Below are 15,596 nucleotides of genomic sequence, written 5' to 3' on the forward strand. Positions count from 1 at the left end.
GAAGGATGTAGAGCTGTTGGAATGAGTACAGAGAAGGGCAACAAGATTAGTGAATGGAACAAAAAGGGTTTCTCTTATGAAGAAAGGCTTAAGTTTTGCAAATTTTGGCGTCTGGAGACTAGGCTCCTGTGAGGTTGTTGTTGTTGTTATTTGGTTTTTAGGAGCATTAGCAACTAAAGCCACATTGCTCCGAGGATATGCGGTGGTCATTTCCTGACCTTTCCGCATCTTCTGTATTTGGTGGTCATGGGCTCGAACCCTGGTCTAATCAAGAAGCGTGTGCTACGCACTGCCGCTCCTGCCCACCTGACTACGTAGGCGCCACCTGCGAGATGATCTGATTGAGGTGTATAGCATTAGCATTAGCAGAGGCATTTGATGCAAGAAAGCAAGCTTATGCAGCATCAGCCAAAAAAAAAAAAAAAAAAAAACACCCACTTCCACTTCACCCCTCTGTTCGTTCAAAATACCTGTCCAGCTGAGCCTTAAACTTATTTAGGCTATCAACCTCCACCACAAGGGATGGAAGTCTGTTCCACCAACCAACCACCCGCTGGCTAAAGGCAAATTTCCACACTTCTATCCTACATCTGTCTTTCCTCAATTTGAATTTATGCCCTCTCAGGTGATTTTTCTGAGCTAGAGGAAGAATCCCATCAGCATTGAGCATGCTTAAACCATTCAAGGCTTTATACACCTCTATCAGATCACCTCGCTGGTGCCTAGTCTCCAGACACTGTAATTTGCAAAACTTAAGCCTTTCTTCGTAAGAGCACCCCTTTGTTCCATTCACTAATCTTGTTGCCCTTCTCTGTACTCGTTCCAGCAGCTCTACATCCTTCTTGAAATGAGGCCTCCAGACCTGTATACAGTACTCTAGGTGTGGCCTGACCATCGCCTTATACAATGGAATGATCACCTTCTTATCCCTGCTGGAAACATTCCTGTATATCATTGACAATACTCCATGAGCTACTCTTGCAGCCCGTCTGCACTGCTCAGAGAACTTCATATCTGCCTGCACAACCACCCCCAAGTCCTTTTCATTCTCTACCACTGACAGTGTAGTACCACAGAGTTGATACGTTGCTCTGGGGTTGCTGTTTCCCATGTGTAGTACTTTACATTTGTCAATGTTAAACTTTCTTTCAATGTTAAACTTAAAATTTGCCACCTCTCAGCCCATCTGCTCAACCTTTCCAGATCCTGTTGCAGCAGCATAGTGTCCGTAGTGTCCTTGACAACCCTGCCAACCTTTGTATCGTCTGCAAACTTGGACATTAAGCCGGATATACCATCATCAATATCATTTATAAATACAGAAAACAATAATGGACCCAACACTGAGCCCTGAGGGACTCCACTAATAACATCAGTCCACGATGAGCAGTGTCCATTGATTACCACTCTCTGTCTTCTCCCCCTCAACCACCCCTTTATCCATAGCAGCAATTTGCCTCCAATGTCACACTGCTCCAATTTGTGTAGCAGTCTTCCATGTGCAACAGTATCAAAAGCCTTTCTAAGATCCAAGTATATAATATCAAAGTTATTCCCTGCATCCAGTTCTTTTGTGACTGCATCATAGTATCCAATCAAGTTGGTCAGGCAAGACTTCCCCTTAACAAAACCATGCTGTGTCCGAGCTATAACTGAAGTCTTGTCTAAATGATCCTGCAGTGCTTCTTTAACCAGTGTCTCCATTAATTTTCCTGGAACAGAAGTTAAGCTCACAGGTCTATAATTACTTGTGTCAGCCTTTGATCCTCCTTTGTGAATTGGGGTCACATTTGCACATTTCCAGTCTATGGGTACCTCCCCTGAGTCCAAGGAAGCTCTCATAATTACGGCTAAGGGTTTGCTTACTTCCTTTGCTGCCTCCTTTAATATAACTGGATAGATCCCATCCACCCCGGGTGCCTTTCTTGTGTTTATCTTCAACAGTTTCTCCTCCACTTTACTCCCAGTTATTTCAAGATTCTGTAGCTTACTGCTAGAGTTGAATACACCTCTGGCATTCCCCTCGCTGAATAACTCCTCATGTGTGAATGTCGATGCAAAATATTCATTTAGTTAAGGGTTTGAATGGTTTGAGTATGCTTAATGCTGATGGGATTTTTCCTCTTGTTCAGAATAAATGTCTGAGGGGACATAAATTCAAATTGAAGAAAGACAGTTGTAGGATAGATGTGTGGAAGTTTGCCTTTAGGCAGCGGGTGGTTGATTGGTGGTACAGATTCAAAGCAGAACTTGACAAACATTTGGAGCAAGTGGATGGGTGAAATAAGGTATGTTGTTTTTTTTTTTTTTTTTGGCTGATGCTATATCTATATAAACGTGCTTTCTTGCATCATGTGCCTTTGCTAATGCTATATAGCATTTGAGTAAGTTAGGATAAAAGTCTCAGGTTTGTATGTTGCTGTTAGCAAATGCATGTTATTAACCACACAGTCTTTGCAATACATTTTAAATAAATAGCAATATACTTCTCCACTGGAGCAGCTTTTTATTTAAAGTGAAAGTGCAGTACCAGGAACATTTGTGGTAAAGTGCCTCCACAATATCACATTAATGCATTCATAGAAAATTTAGTTTTCTCACAGCTATATATAAACCTGATGCTTGAAATCTACTTCACCATGCATAACTCATATTGTGAGTGTAATCATCATTGGAATTTCAGTTGTTGCTCATATGCTGTCAACCAGCTTACGAATGGAAGAACAACAATGATCTTAGATAGTTTTTAAGGTTTATGAAGGTTATAATCTGGAGTACCTAAAGCTGTTTGATAAATTACTTTTTTCACTTAAAAAAAAAAAAAAAGAAAAAAAAAAACTGCTTGAAATGAACAGAGCAAGCCTTTTAAATATGATCCTTCCAACCCATAGATATGATTTTTTCAAAGACAATCTAGAAACGCTGTCATTACATATAGCCACAATCAACTAGGTTTTTTTTTTTTTTTTCCAGTACTAGCTATTTACAATTGATCTGCCAAGAACTTTTAAATGGCCATCTGAATGGCAGCCTGAGCTGCTTTATCTAATGGACAAAGCGGTCACCTGCTTGGGACCCCTTGATCTGGGTACTACGGTAAATGCTGAAAGGACCAGCAACCATAATGAATAATAGACAAAAAAGGTAAAAATCAGTATATTTGTGTATATGGTAGGGGAGTTGAGCTATCAGGTGTAATAACCAATGAAGAATAGGGAGAACCTGTAAGTCAATCAATTTACAAAATTACAAATCAATTTACAAGAAATAAAAATAAAATGCAATTAATATGGACATAATTATTGTAAGAACCTAAAGCTGCGGGTCCTAGGACTTTAACTACTTCTTCAAAAGGGTCAGCAGCGAAAATCGTAGGAACCACGACAATAGGCCAGGTTTTGGTTTCTGTTATGATGTACACGTAAATGGTATACATATACATCACACCCGACCTGACAGAGACCAGAAGGAAGAATAAAAGAATAAACTATAAAATAAAAATAATAATGATAAATAAAATCCTGTGGAAAGAGAAGATTGAAATGTAAACTCAAAAAATCTTTGAGATGGGGCAAAAACAAGAAAACTTACTGTCTATGTTTTCTTGTTTTTGGACCGGAAGACGTTGAAAGTAAATGGTCATTGAAAGAGAGAGAGAGTTGAGTGTTCGAGTGTGGTGTATATACGTGTCAGTTAAAGTAGCCCCTTGTGTGCAGAGGAAAGGTGTGAAATCGTAAACCAGAACTGTACCCATGTGACAGGGAAGTGAGCAATTAAACAGATGAGGAAAAAAGCCAGCAGAGGGAGAAACAAAAACCAACAAAGTAGTGTGGAAAAAATACTAAACTTTGTAATAGAAGAAACAAGTAGCGATAGCAGAGAAATAGCATCTCGATATTGCTTTCGGCCAGCCTAATTGCTTACAAGAAATAAAATGTAGTAAAAAGAACAACAGACAGTAGTTGAAATAGAGGTGATATATATACACTGTGCTGCCACTTTATTAGGTACACCCTTGCGATTCACACAAATGGTTTGTCCCACAACGTTGCAAGTCACATGATCACAGTTATGGATATAAATGCAGCAGAATAACCTTTCTAGTATCAGTTAAGCATATAAACCGCAGCAAGAATGGGGAAAAGGAGTGATCTAACGGACTTCGAATGTGCTGGATAAAGCATCTCTGAAACGGCAGTTTCCTGAACTTTTCACGCACCACAGTTTCCAGGGTGTATTGAGAATGGTGCAACGAACAGAAAATATCCTCTCAACAGCACTCCTGTGGAAGAAAATCGCTTGTTGATGAGAGAGGTCAGAGGACAATGGCTAGAATTGTGCAAGCAAACAGAGGGGCCACAATGTTGCACATCACGTCAGAATACAACCTTGGTGCGCAGAACAAAATATCGAAACAGACCACTAGTCGCACTTTGTCACAAATGGGCTACAGCGGCTGAAGACCACATCACGTATCTTTGTTATCATTGAAGAACAAGATAACACACCTCCTGTGGGCACAGCAACACCAGCACTGGACTATCGAGGATTGGAAAACAGTTGCTTGGTCTGACGAGTCGAAGTGCCTGATGCATCACGTTGATGGAAGGCTCAGAATTTGGCAAAAAAAACATGAATACATGGATCCGTCATGTCTGACGACTACTGTGCAAGGTGATGGGGGCAGTGTTATGGTGTGGGGAATGTTTTCTTGGCACATGTTGGGTCCATTGATACCCATAGATTCATGTCTGAATGCCATATCGTACCTAAACATCGTTGCTGACCACGTGCATCCGTTCATGTTGACAGTTTATCCTCAGTCAGATGGTTACTTCCAGCAGAATAATGCGCCGGTGCACAAAGCCCGAATCATTATGGAATGGGTCCAGGAACATGACATTGGCTTTTCTTTGCTGCAGTGGCCCGCTCAGTCTGCAGATCTCAATCCTACAGAACATTTTTGGGATGAGCTGGAAAGGGCTGTTAGCTGCAGGCCTACACTTCAATCGAATCTCAAGGAACTGCGTGACACACTGACATCTGCATCTGCATGGTACTCCATTCCTGCACGTTTTCAGCATCTTGTTCAATCTATGTCTAGACGAATTCAGGCTGTTTTGAAGGCTAAAGGAGGCTCAACATGCTACTAGGTAGGTGTACCTAATAAAGTGGCAGCACAGTGTATATATGTGTGTATGTATATATATATATATATATATATATATATATATATATATATATATATATATATATATATCCACATACTTTTATAAATTAATATACACTTCAATACATTTAACTCCAAAGATTGAAATAAAATATGCTTCATACCGGGATTAGTGGGATAGTTTGTCCATATTTTACTCAAAAAGTGCTTTAAAAAAACAACACATACCCACCCCCCTCCCCTTCCACACTGACATACCCCACACTTCAAGAATTTCTTGATTAGATAAATTATTAGAGGAGATGGACAGATAGTGTGGGCATTATTTTTTTATTTTCTGGCTGATGATGCACAATTTTGCTTCCTTTTATCATTTGCCACTACTAACACTAATGTTGTGCTGGCTGCGTACTGTCATTAAATCGAAGCAGAACTCTTCATCTGTACTAGATATATCATAGTCACTTTATATGCCCAAATATACACAAAAAATCCAACCAACAGGAAAGGATGCCACACACAGAAGCTTATTTAGACTTGAAAATCCCTTCCCATTCAATCAGGATTGCTAAAGACAAGACAGCTTACCTCTTTGTAGTATTTTGAACATTCTTTGTCAGATAGTCTTAAGGACAATTGGTACATGTTCTTCTCCTGCACAAGCAGGTGTATATAATTTTGCATCTTTAAGCTTTAGTACATAATTTTCATTTAAAGCTTTATCTCAGTTATTCTATTTTTGCCTTTAAAAAACGGAGGAAAAGTAGCTTCCAATTCATAAGGGTTTTGTAACATTTTCCAAATTTTGAATTTAAAATAGCTCACTTCAACTTAGAATGAAGAGCTGTGTACTTAATTTCCTAATTTCTAAGCTTTGTTATCTGTGGAAAGACGAAGACTGCTAGTCACTACATCTGCAATATCGTCCTTAAAATTTAATCTTCATCATTTTTTCAAAATGTTAAGCTGGCACCTTGGTACTCCAAAGGAGCAGGAGTCCTGTGTGGCTGCACAATAGATAAGCAATGAAAGCTGATATGTAAGACATATGAGTATGTATGAGTTGTCAAAAATGGATCAAAATGAGATTAAGATATCTTACATATATACCAACAGCAGAAAAATTACATTTTCAAAATCACTGTTCCATGACTTTGTGGCACTTACAAACTCTTCACTGATTATTAGGTGTGATAGCTGTCAGAGGTCCTAAATCATCAGTGTATAAATTTAAAGAGAGGATAAATTCAGAGAGGAGTATAAATTATCACAAACTCTAAATGCTAACTTATTTATTTTAGAATCCAAAGTCATCTGATAATTTACAGTTATTCTATTAAGCTCATTGGCAAGTTGATCCTCCATTTTGGTCTGTATCTTGAACATTTTCTAAGAAATATATAAATACTTTACTTACCACTTCCTGATGGATCTGGCATCCGATCTGGCTTAAATCCCTTTAAGATGCAAATTGCTTCCATTACCAACTTCACTCCAGATGGTGGATTTTTCATAGACTTCACAACAGTAATGTCCTAAGAATGAAATATTGGTGTTTTAAAACTGAACATACAAATATAAAAAATGACACACTATTTAAATTACTAAGCTACATGTAATATCATTTTATCAATGTGTTTTATACGTTAGCTAATTTTTCAGACTGAATAATTTGTTAAATCCTTTACTTTATTTCTAATTATAAAATTATCATAACAAATAGCAGTATTGTGTTTATACTGAACAGCAAAATCAATGAACATTGTTATTAGCAATATTTATTAATCTTATGGAAAAAATCTCCTGTAATATGCTTTAAAATTGTTGATATAAAAAAGACAGCATGAATGGATTTCACTGGAACCAAAGAAGTAACTTTATTAAGAAAATCAGCCATCTAATACACAAATGGCATTACTACAAATCACAGTTTGCAAATGAAAAAGAAAGTATTTTCTCAATGTTTCAGTTTCTTTATCAGATTCTCAGAAAACTGATCCAGGGGCCACCAAATTTTTGCCCAACTTACAGATATCAGATTTTGTAGTTTGGTAGGGTATCTATAATTCAGCAACCTTGGCAAGTAATTTATTCTAATGATTTGTAGCATGCTGCTCAAAGGTAAACTTCCTGAGGTCCAGCCTTCTGTTACTTAATTAAGATGATATATTTGTTCCCCCCTTCCTGGTCCTTGCCTTTCCTACCAGGGAAAATATACCTTCCCCATTCATTTTACTAATCCCTGTCAAGATTCTTCCCAAAGTTTTGTGTAACGCCGCTTTTTCTCTCCGTTATAGCGCGGGCATGCTGGGTAACTTTCACCACTATCTATTCAACTTTCGGGCATGCTCAACACTAAAATGATTGTCCAGAGAGTTGGGTTTTAATATGATCGTCTACTAGTTTGAATTAGGACATAAACCTCACGTGTTCTTCAATTTTATTCGTGGAATAAAATTGGCAACATTGGAGGGCGCTGTGTTCTCCACTCCGATTCTCAGAGCCTCGAGGGTGGCCGCGATAAAGGTTCTTTCTTAATTCGGATTCCGTGGTCCGTGTGTAACCAGAGAGTGTCATGAGGCAAAGTTAGCAAACAAACATGGTTTATTACACAACAACATTACATATAAACGTACAATAAACTTAATATAATAGTATCAAGACAATTGTTAAGTTATGTTAAGGGAAATTTGGTTGGTACATTAAGTCTGTGTATCTTCATGTAGTTAGGCAAACAACGATTCCTTTCCTGTCAATGATGACGCAGATTTTCACCTATCTTAGTGTTGAATGGGTAGCAAAAGTAATTGCTGGGTAAATAATAGAAAACCTTATAATATCACTTTGATAGCGTTACTTTACAGTTACAATCACATCAAAATACAACTTAAAGCTTACTTTAATGAGAAGAAAGGTGGGTATAATATGTTTGATTAATGTATAGAGAAATATGACCTTCTATCATATGCAATTCTATTGGTTAAGATAGAATGACCTTACCACAAAGTTCCAAGCTACGACGGGGCATAGGCTTCAACATCTCGGGCATCATTTCTACTTCTATCAGGGTAACTGCTCTCTGCCTCTTTCTTCTTGCTGCTCTCCAACCAACCCACTGGACAACGACTGTTCGACGACAACGACTAGACGACCCACTAGACAACTCTCCTTTGTTCTCCATCTCTATATATAAGTTTGTCCCCTTTCTGCTTTTCCCTCTCATATGCAGGTGTTCATTTGGACGGCCAGGCAAAAAGGGTTTTTGCTTGACACTTTTAGGACCTGACTCACCCAGGGACAATATTTATGAAGGAGCTTGCATATTCATGCAGGGCTGCTTTGAAGAAGTTTATGTGACATTCACCTCTTCCCCCTTTTAGTCTCCCCACTACCAAACATTCCGCTGATACGTGATTCAGTCGGCATCCATAGTATGACTCTTACAGGGGCGACTTTTCTCTCTGCAGAGTGTCACATCTCACTCTCTCTTTTTTTTGTAAACATGCGTCAGAACGCTGCCTTGGGCGAATACTGACCACTCTCCGCAGGCTGGCGGCACATGACGGGGCGAATACTGTTTCACTGGCACGGCGTCACCTGCACGCCACAGGGGATAGCGATGCAGTCTTCTCAGATGGGGGGGGGAAGTTTTTACTTATACAGGCCGTGGAAAAGTATTGGTGTTACCAAGATTACTCATTAAAGAAGTCCAAGAGGTAAAATAAAGTTATTTTACATTTGTAATATGCATCTTCTAAGTTGTGATCAACAATTAATGCACACCACCTATCTGATCACTCTTTTTCTGGCCTCTCTCAAAAAGTTCTGCCATTTTAGATGTGGCCTCCAACCTGTACACAATATTTCAAGTGCAGTATCACCAATATCTTATATAAAGCTAGAAGATATATTGGACAACAAATTCATGCTATATAGTTGCATTTATTTCAGTTATTATTAGTTACTGAATTAATTACCAGACATTATTTTGTACAAGAAATAAATATTACAAACTTTTGCTTGCTTATTTAATATTAGCAATAATAAAATAATTCATCAATGCTTTATTAGCTTATTTACATAATATTATAACTTACTTTAATCTGGACAAGATTAGAAACCCAATAAAATTTATGAATTATGCATTAATGGAAATATCAATCATAAACAGTTTACTGTATATAAAATATCTTTTATATTATTTAAATTACAAAAATTACAAGTTATTAGATAATGTCTCCATCTACTATATTTTGATAAAAATAAAAAATGCAGAATGTGAATATCCAGGATTTATTTCTTTCTAAAGTACATAGTTGATTTTAAAAATATTCATATTTATTCCCATTAGTAGTAAAAAATTTCTTACAAAAAAGTAAGAAATACAATATTGAAAATAAATTATAGCAATAAGATAATGATAACCTTGATTAGTTAAAAGTTAAAGCATTTAACTATGCAAAACAATCCAAGTTATTTACAATTTTTAACAAAATCAAAGTATTGTGCTATATATTCTCTTCAAATCTCTTCATAAATTCCTGTACAAGAATTGAGATTTTAAAGACTGGGCAAAAACTAAGATTCGATGAAATTCCCACAATAATGTTAATATCTACAAATGAATATAAATTAATATCTAATGGCAGAGAATGAAATTATTAATAGTGAAAAATGAATTTTAGCCTTCACAAGGGAACTAAGTGACTTGAACATCGCCTATTTTGATGAAATATTTTTATAGCTTACTCTTGTTGAAAGAGAAAAGTGCCTTTATAGATTATCAAAAGTTAACTGTTTATCTGGAATCTAAAAATGCACAATGCAGTTTACGTTTTGGAAGCATATATTAGAGTAAAAAGTAGCTTTTCATTTTCAACAAAAGTAAATTATAAAAAGAAATACATCAAAAATGGTAATGTTAAAATTGAATAGTTCCCTTATTAGAATAATACATTAAACTACAGACAGACAATAATTTCATGGAAATGTATGCTGCATAAAATTTAACCTCTCAAAAGATAATATTACTTACAGCTGGAGTCAAAGTATTTAAAGCAGTAAGAGCTGAATTTAAGATTGGAATTGCTACAGCTAAGTCACGATCACAGTCATCTTTAATTGCTTTTGCAGCATTAGCTTGTTCATTAGCTACTGCCTCATCTTCTTTTACTCGTTTCTCAACTTCACCTGCTTCAATAGTTTCCTTTTCTACAACTTTCATCATAGCTTCTACATCTTTTCCAGTTGCTATTAACTGAGGTTGTAATGCAGTCAGATCATCTTGCATAATAGCTACTTGAGATGCTGCTCTTTCCAGTTCTTCTAAGCCAACTTCATATCTACGCTTTTGTTTTATCACTTCTCTGAAAAAATAATCCAAAGTTAGATAAAACATTATTTTCATGCAAAATTATAATGATGCACAATCATAAATTTAGTTGTAAAAGAATTTCTTAAATAAATGATTATAATTCAGTTATTTGTGCGATTTACTGGTGCAATTTGGAAAGATGCTTTGTTTAGCCTCTTGGTAGGAGAAATTATATTGTACTTTATATTTTGCACTTTTTTCAATGAGTGTATATCTTGGAGAAGATTAGATGATATCTTTTATAGTTTAGACATTTAATCTGATAAACATTAAGACTTGTCGGTTATAATGAGATGTTCCTTAGATGCAGGGGACGTCCCCATGGACTAGAGGTGTGCAAATGTATCACCAATTCACAAAGGGGGTTCAAAAGGTGACAAAAGTAACTACAGACCTGTTAGTTTAACTTGTGTGCCGGGGAAAATAATGGAATCACTGGTTAAAGAAGCACTGCAGGATCATCTAGACAAGACTTTTTTTTTTTTTTTTTTTTATGAAAACCCCAAACACGAAAGGTATCAAAACCTATAGGTTTACTTAGTACCGTGCAAGGGTTGAAGGAGAAAGGGGGAGGGGGATGCCGGAAACTTTGCTCTAGAGACTAAACATGGGTTTTACCACTTCAAGCCTCCAATAAGCAAAGTGGTGGTATTTCACCGGTTGATGAAAGTCATCTACCACCTCTAAGACTGCAGTAATAGTTAAGACACAGCATGGGTTTGTTAAAGGGAGGTCTTGTCTGACCAATTTGATTGGATACGATGATGTGGTCACAAAGGAACTGAATGCCAAAAATAATTTTGATAACATATACTTGGATTTCATGGAAGCTTTTGATACTGTTGCACAAGGAAGACTGCTGTACAAATTGGAGAGGTATGGCATTAAGGGTAAGTTGCTACAATGGATAAAGGTGCCTCCATAGCCAGGTGGGCAGCAGCAGCAGCAGCAGTGCGTAGCACATGCTTCTTGATTAGACCGGGGTTCAAGCCCATGACCACCAAGTACGGAGGATGCGGAAAGGTCATGGAATGACCACTGCATATCCCTGGAGCAATATGGCCTTAGTTGCTAATGCTCCAAATAACAACATAACAATAACAATGGATAAAGGGATAGTTGAGAGGGACACAACAGAGAGTGGTAATTAATGTACGCTGCTCTTCGTGAAGAGCAATGGACACTGCTCTTCATGAACAAATGTTATTAGTGGAGTTCCCCAGGGTTCGGTGTTGGATCCACTGCTGTTTTGTATATTTATCAATAATATTGATGAAGGTATATCAGGCTTAGTGTCAAAGTTCGCATATGATACAAAGGTTGGCAGGGTTCTTAATGACATTAATGGCAATGTGCTGCCCCAACAGGATCTAGAAAATTTGGGAAGGTGGGCCGAGAAGTGGCAACTGAAGTTTAACATTGACAAATGCAAAGTACTGCATATGGGTAGTAGAGTAACCAAAGAGAAATGTACTGACTGTGTGGTACTACACTTAGGGAAGTGGAAAGTGAAAAAGACCTGGGGGTATTTGTGCAGTAGAATATGAAGTTTGCTGAGCAGTGCAGATGGGCTGCCAGGGCAGGTCATGGAGTCTTGTCAATGATATATAGGAATTTTGCTAGCAGGGACAGGGAGGTGATTATCCCATTATACAAGGCAATGGTCAGCCCACACCTTGAGTACTGGGTACAGGTCGGCAGGCCTCGTTTTAAGAAGGATGTAGGGTTGCTAGAATGAGTACAAAGAAGGTCAACAAGATTGGTGAGGGGAACAAAGGAGTGCTCGTACCAAGAAAGACTTTAGCATTAGTAGCGGCATTTGATGCAAGAAAGCAAGCTTATGCAGCATCAGCCAAAAAAAAAAAAAAAAACACTTCCACTTCACCCCTCTGTTCGTTCCAAATACCTGTCCATCTGAGCCTTAATCTTATTTAGGCTATCAACCTCCACCACAAGGGATGGAAGTCTGTTCCACCAACCAACCACCCGCTGGCTAAAGGCAAATTTCCTCACGTCTATCCTACATCTGTCTTTCCTCAATTTGAATTTATGCCCTCTCAGGTGATTTTTCTGAGCTAGAGGAAGAATCCCATCAGCATTGAGCATGCTTAAACCATTCAAGGCTTTATACACCTCTATCAGATCACCTCGGTGGTGCCTAGTCTCCAGACACTGTAATTTGCAAAACTTAAGCCTTTCTTCGTAAGAGCACCCCTTTGTTCCATTCACTAATCTTGTTGCCCTTCTCTGTACTCGTTCCAGCAGCTCTACATCCTTCTTGAAATGAGGCCTCCAGACCTGTATACAGTACTCTAGGTGTGGCCTGACAATTGCCTTATACAATGGAATAATCACCTCCTTATCCCTGCTGGAAAAATTCCTGTATATCATTGACAATACTCCATGAGCTACTCTTGCAGCCCGTCTGCACTGCTCAGAGAACTTCATATCTGCCTGCACAACCACCCCCAAGTCCCTTTCATTCTCTACCACTGTCAGTGTAGTACCACAGAGTTGATATGTTGCTCTGGGGTTGCTGTTTCCCATGTGTAGTACTTTACATTTGTCAATGTTAAACTTCATTTGCCACCTCTCAGCCCATCTGCTGAACCTTTCCAGATCCTGTTGCAGCAGCATAGTGTCAGTAGTGTCCTTGACAACCCTGCCAACCTTTGTATCATCTGCAAACTTGGACATTAAGCTTGATATACCATCATCAATATCATTTATAAATACAGAAAACAATAATGGACCCAACACTGAGCCCTGAGGGACTCCACTAATAACATTAGTCCACGATGAGCAGTGTCCATTGATTACCACTGTCTTCTCCCCCTCAACCACCCCTTTATCCATAGCAGCAATTTACCTCCAATGTCACACTGCTCCAATTTGTGTAGCAGTCTTCCATGTGCAACAGTATCAAAAGCCTTTCAAAGATCCAATTATATAATATCAAAGCTTTCCCTGCATCCAGTTCTTTTGTGACTGCATCATAGTATCCAATCAAGTTGGTCAGGCAAGACATCCCCTTAACAAAACCATGCTGTGTCTGAGCTATAACTGAAGTCTTGTCTAAATGATCCTGCAGTGCTTCTTTAACCAGTGCCTCCATTAATTTTCCTGGAACAGAAGTTAAGCTCACAGGTCTATAATTACTTGTGTCAGCCTTTGATCCTCCTTTGTGAATTGGGGTCACATTTGCACATTTCCAGTCTATGGGTACCTCCCCTGAGACTTAAGTTCTGCAAATTGCAGCACCTGGAGAGTCAGCATCTGCGAGCTGATCTGATTGAGGAGTATAAGATACAAGTTGATATGCAACCAAGTTACAAAAGAGGTTAGGCAGGCGAAGGCAGATTACAAGAAATCCTTAGCAAGGGATGCAAAGAAAAACAGCAAAGAGTTCTTTACTTATGTAAACTCTAGAAGGAAGGGGATGAATCAGATTGGTCCACTTGATATTGATGGGTCAACTGTTGATGACCCTGCTCAGGTAGCTAACAAACTAAATGAATATTTTGCATCGACATTCACACATGAGGAGTTATTCAGCAAGGGGAATGCCAGAGGTGTATTCAACTCTAGCAGTAAGCTACAGAATCTTGAAATAACTGGGAGTAAAGTGGAGGAGAAACTGTTGAAGATAAACACAAGAAAGGCACCCGGGGTGGATGGGATCTATCCAGTTATATTAAAGGAGGCAGCAAAGGAAGTAAGCAAACCCTTAGCCATAATTATGAGAGCTTCCTTGGACTCAGGGGAGGTACCCATAGACTGGAAATGTGCAAATGTGACCCCAATTCACAAAGGAGGATCAAAGGCTGACACAAGTAATTATAGACCTGTGAGCTTAACTTCTGTCCAGGAAAATTAATGGAGGCACTGGTTAAAGAAGCACTGCAGGATCATTTAGACAAGACTTCAGTTATAGCTCGGACACAGCATGGTTTTGTTAAGGGGAAGTCTTGCCTGACCAATTTGATTGGATACTATGATGCAGTCACAAAAGAACTGGATGCAGGGAATAATAGCGTTGATATTATATACTTGGATCTTAGAAAGGCTTTTGATTCTGTTGCACATGGAAGACTGCTACACAAATTGGAGCAGTGTAACATTGGAGGCAAATTGCTGCTATGGATAAAGGGGTGGTTGAGGGGGAGAAGACAGAGAGTGGTAATCAATGGACACTGCTCATCATGGACTAATGTTATTAATGGAGTCCCTCAGGGTTCAGTGTTGGGTCTATTATTGTTTTCTGTATTTATAAATGATATTGATGATGGTATATCAAGCTTAATGTCCAAGTTTGCAGACGATACAAAGGTTGGCAGGGTTGTCAAGGACACTACTGACACTATGCTGCTGCAACAGGATCTGGAAAGGTTGAGCAGATGGGCTGAGAGGTGGCAAATGAAGTTTAACATTGACAAATGTAAAGTACTACACATGGGAAACAGCAACCCCAGAGCAACGTATCAACTCTGTGGTACTACACTGACAGTGGTAGAGAATGAAATGGACTTGGGGGTGGTTGTGCAGGCAGATATGAAGTTCTCTGAGCAGTGCAGACGGGCTGCAAGAGTAGCTCAGAGTATTGTCAATGATATACAGGAATATTTCCAGCAGGGATAAGGAGGTGATTATTCCCTTGTATAAGGCAATGGTCAGGCCACACCTAGAGTACTGTATACAGGTCTGGAGGCCTCATTTCAAGAAGGATGTAGAGCTGCTGGAACGAGTACAGAGAAGGGCAACAGGATTAGTGAATGGAACAAAGGGGTGCTCTTACGAAGAAAGGCTTAAGTTTTGCAAATTACAGTGTCTGGAAACTAGGCACCAGCGAGGTGATCTGATAGAGGTGTATAAAGTCTTGAATGGTTTGAGCATGCTCAATGCTGATGGGATTCTTCCTCTAGCTCAGAATAATCACCTGAGAGGGCATAAATTCAAATTGAGGAAAGACAGATGTAGGATAGATGTGCGAAAATTTGCCTTTAGCCAGCGGGTGGTTGGTTGGTGGAACAGACTTCCATCCCTTGTCGTGGA

General features: G+C 38.6%; 1 protein-coding gene across 1 annotated transcript in view; it reads right to left on the reverse strand.

Moving 5' to 3' along the window:
• Dhc36C (Dynein heavy chain at 36C) overlaps positions 1-15,596 on the reverse strand; it is a 592,122-nt gene that overhangs the window by 254,498 nt on the left and 322,028 nt on the right. Inside the window, exons 34-35 of the mRNA XM_090380456.1 lie at positions 10,206-10,536; positions 6,588-6,705 (exon numbers count right to left, since the gene is read on the reverse strand). Of these exons, the coding sequence (XP_090236582.1) occupies positions 6,588-6,705; positions 10,206-10,536 (449 nt within the window). The remainder of the gene's footprint in view (positions 1-6,587; positions 6,706-10,205; positions 10,537-15,596) is intronic.

This window comes from Mastigoproctus giganteus, chromosome 8 (assembly GCF_048544385.1).
Source record: "Mastigoproctus giganteus isolate SK-2022 chromosome 8, ASM4854438v1, whole genome shotgun sequence".
Taxonomy (NCBI): domain Eukaryota; kingdom Metazoa; phylum Arthropoda; class Arachnida; order Uropygi; family Thelyphonidae; genus Mastigoproctus; species Mastigoproctus giganteus.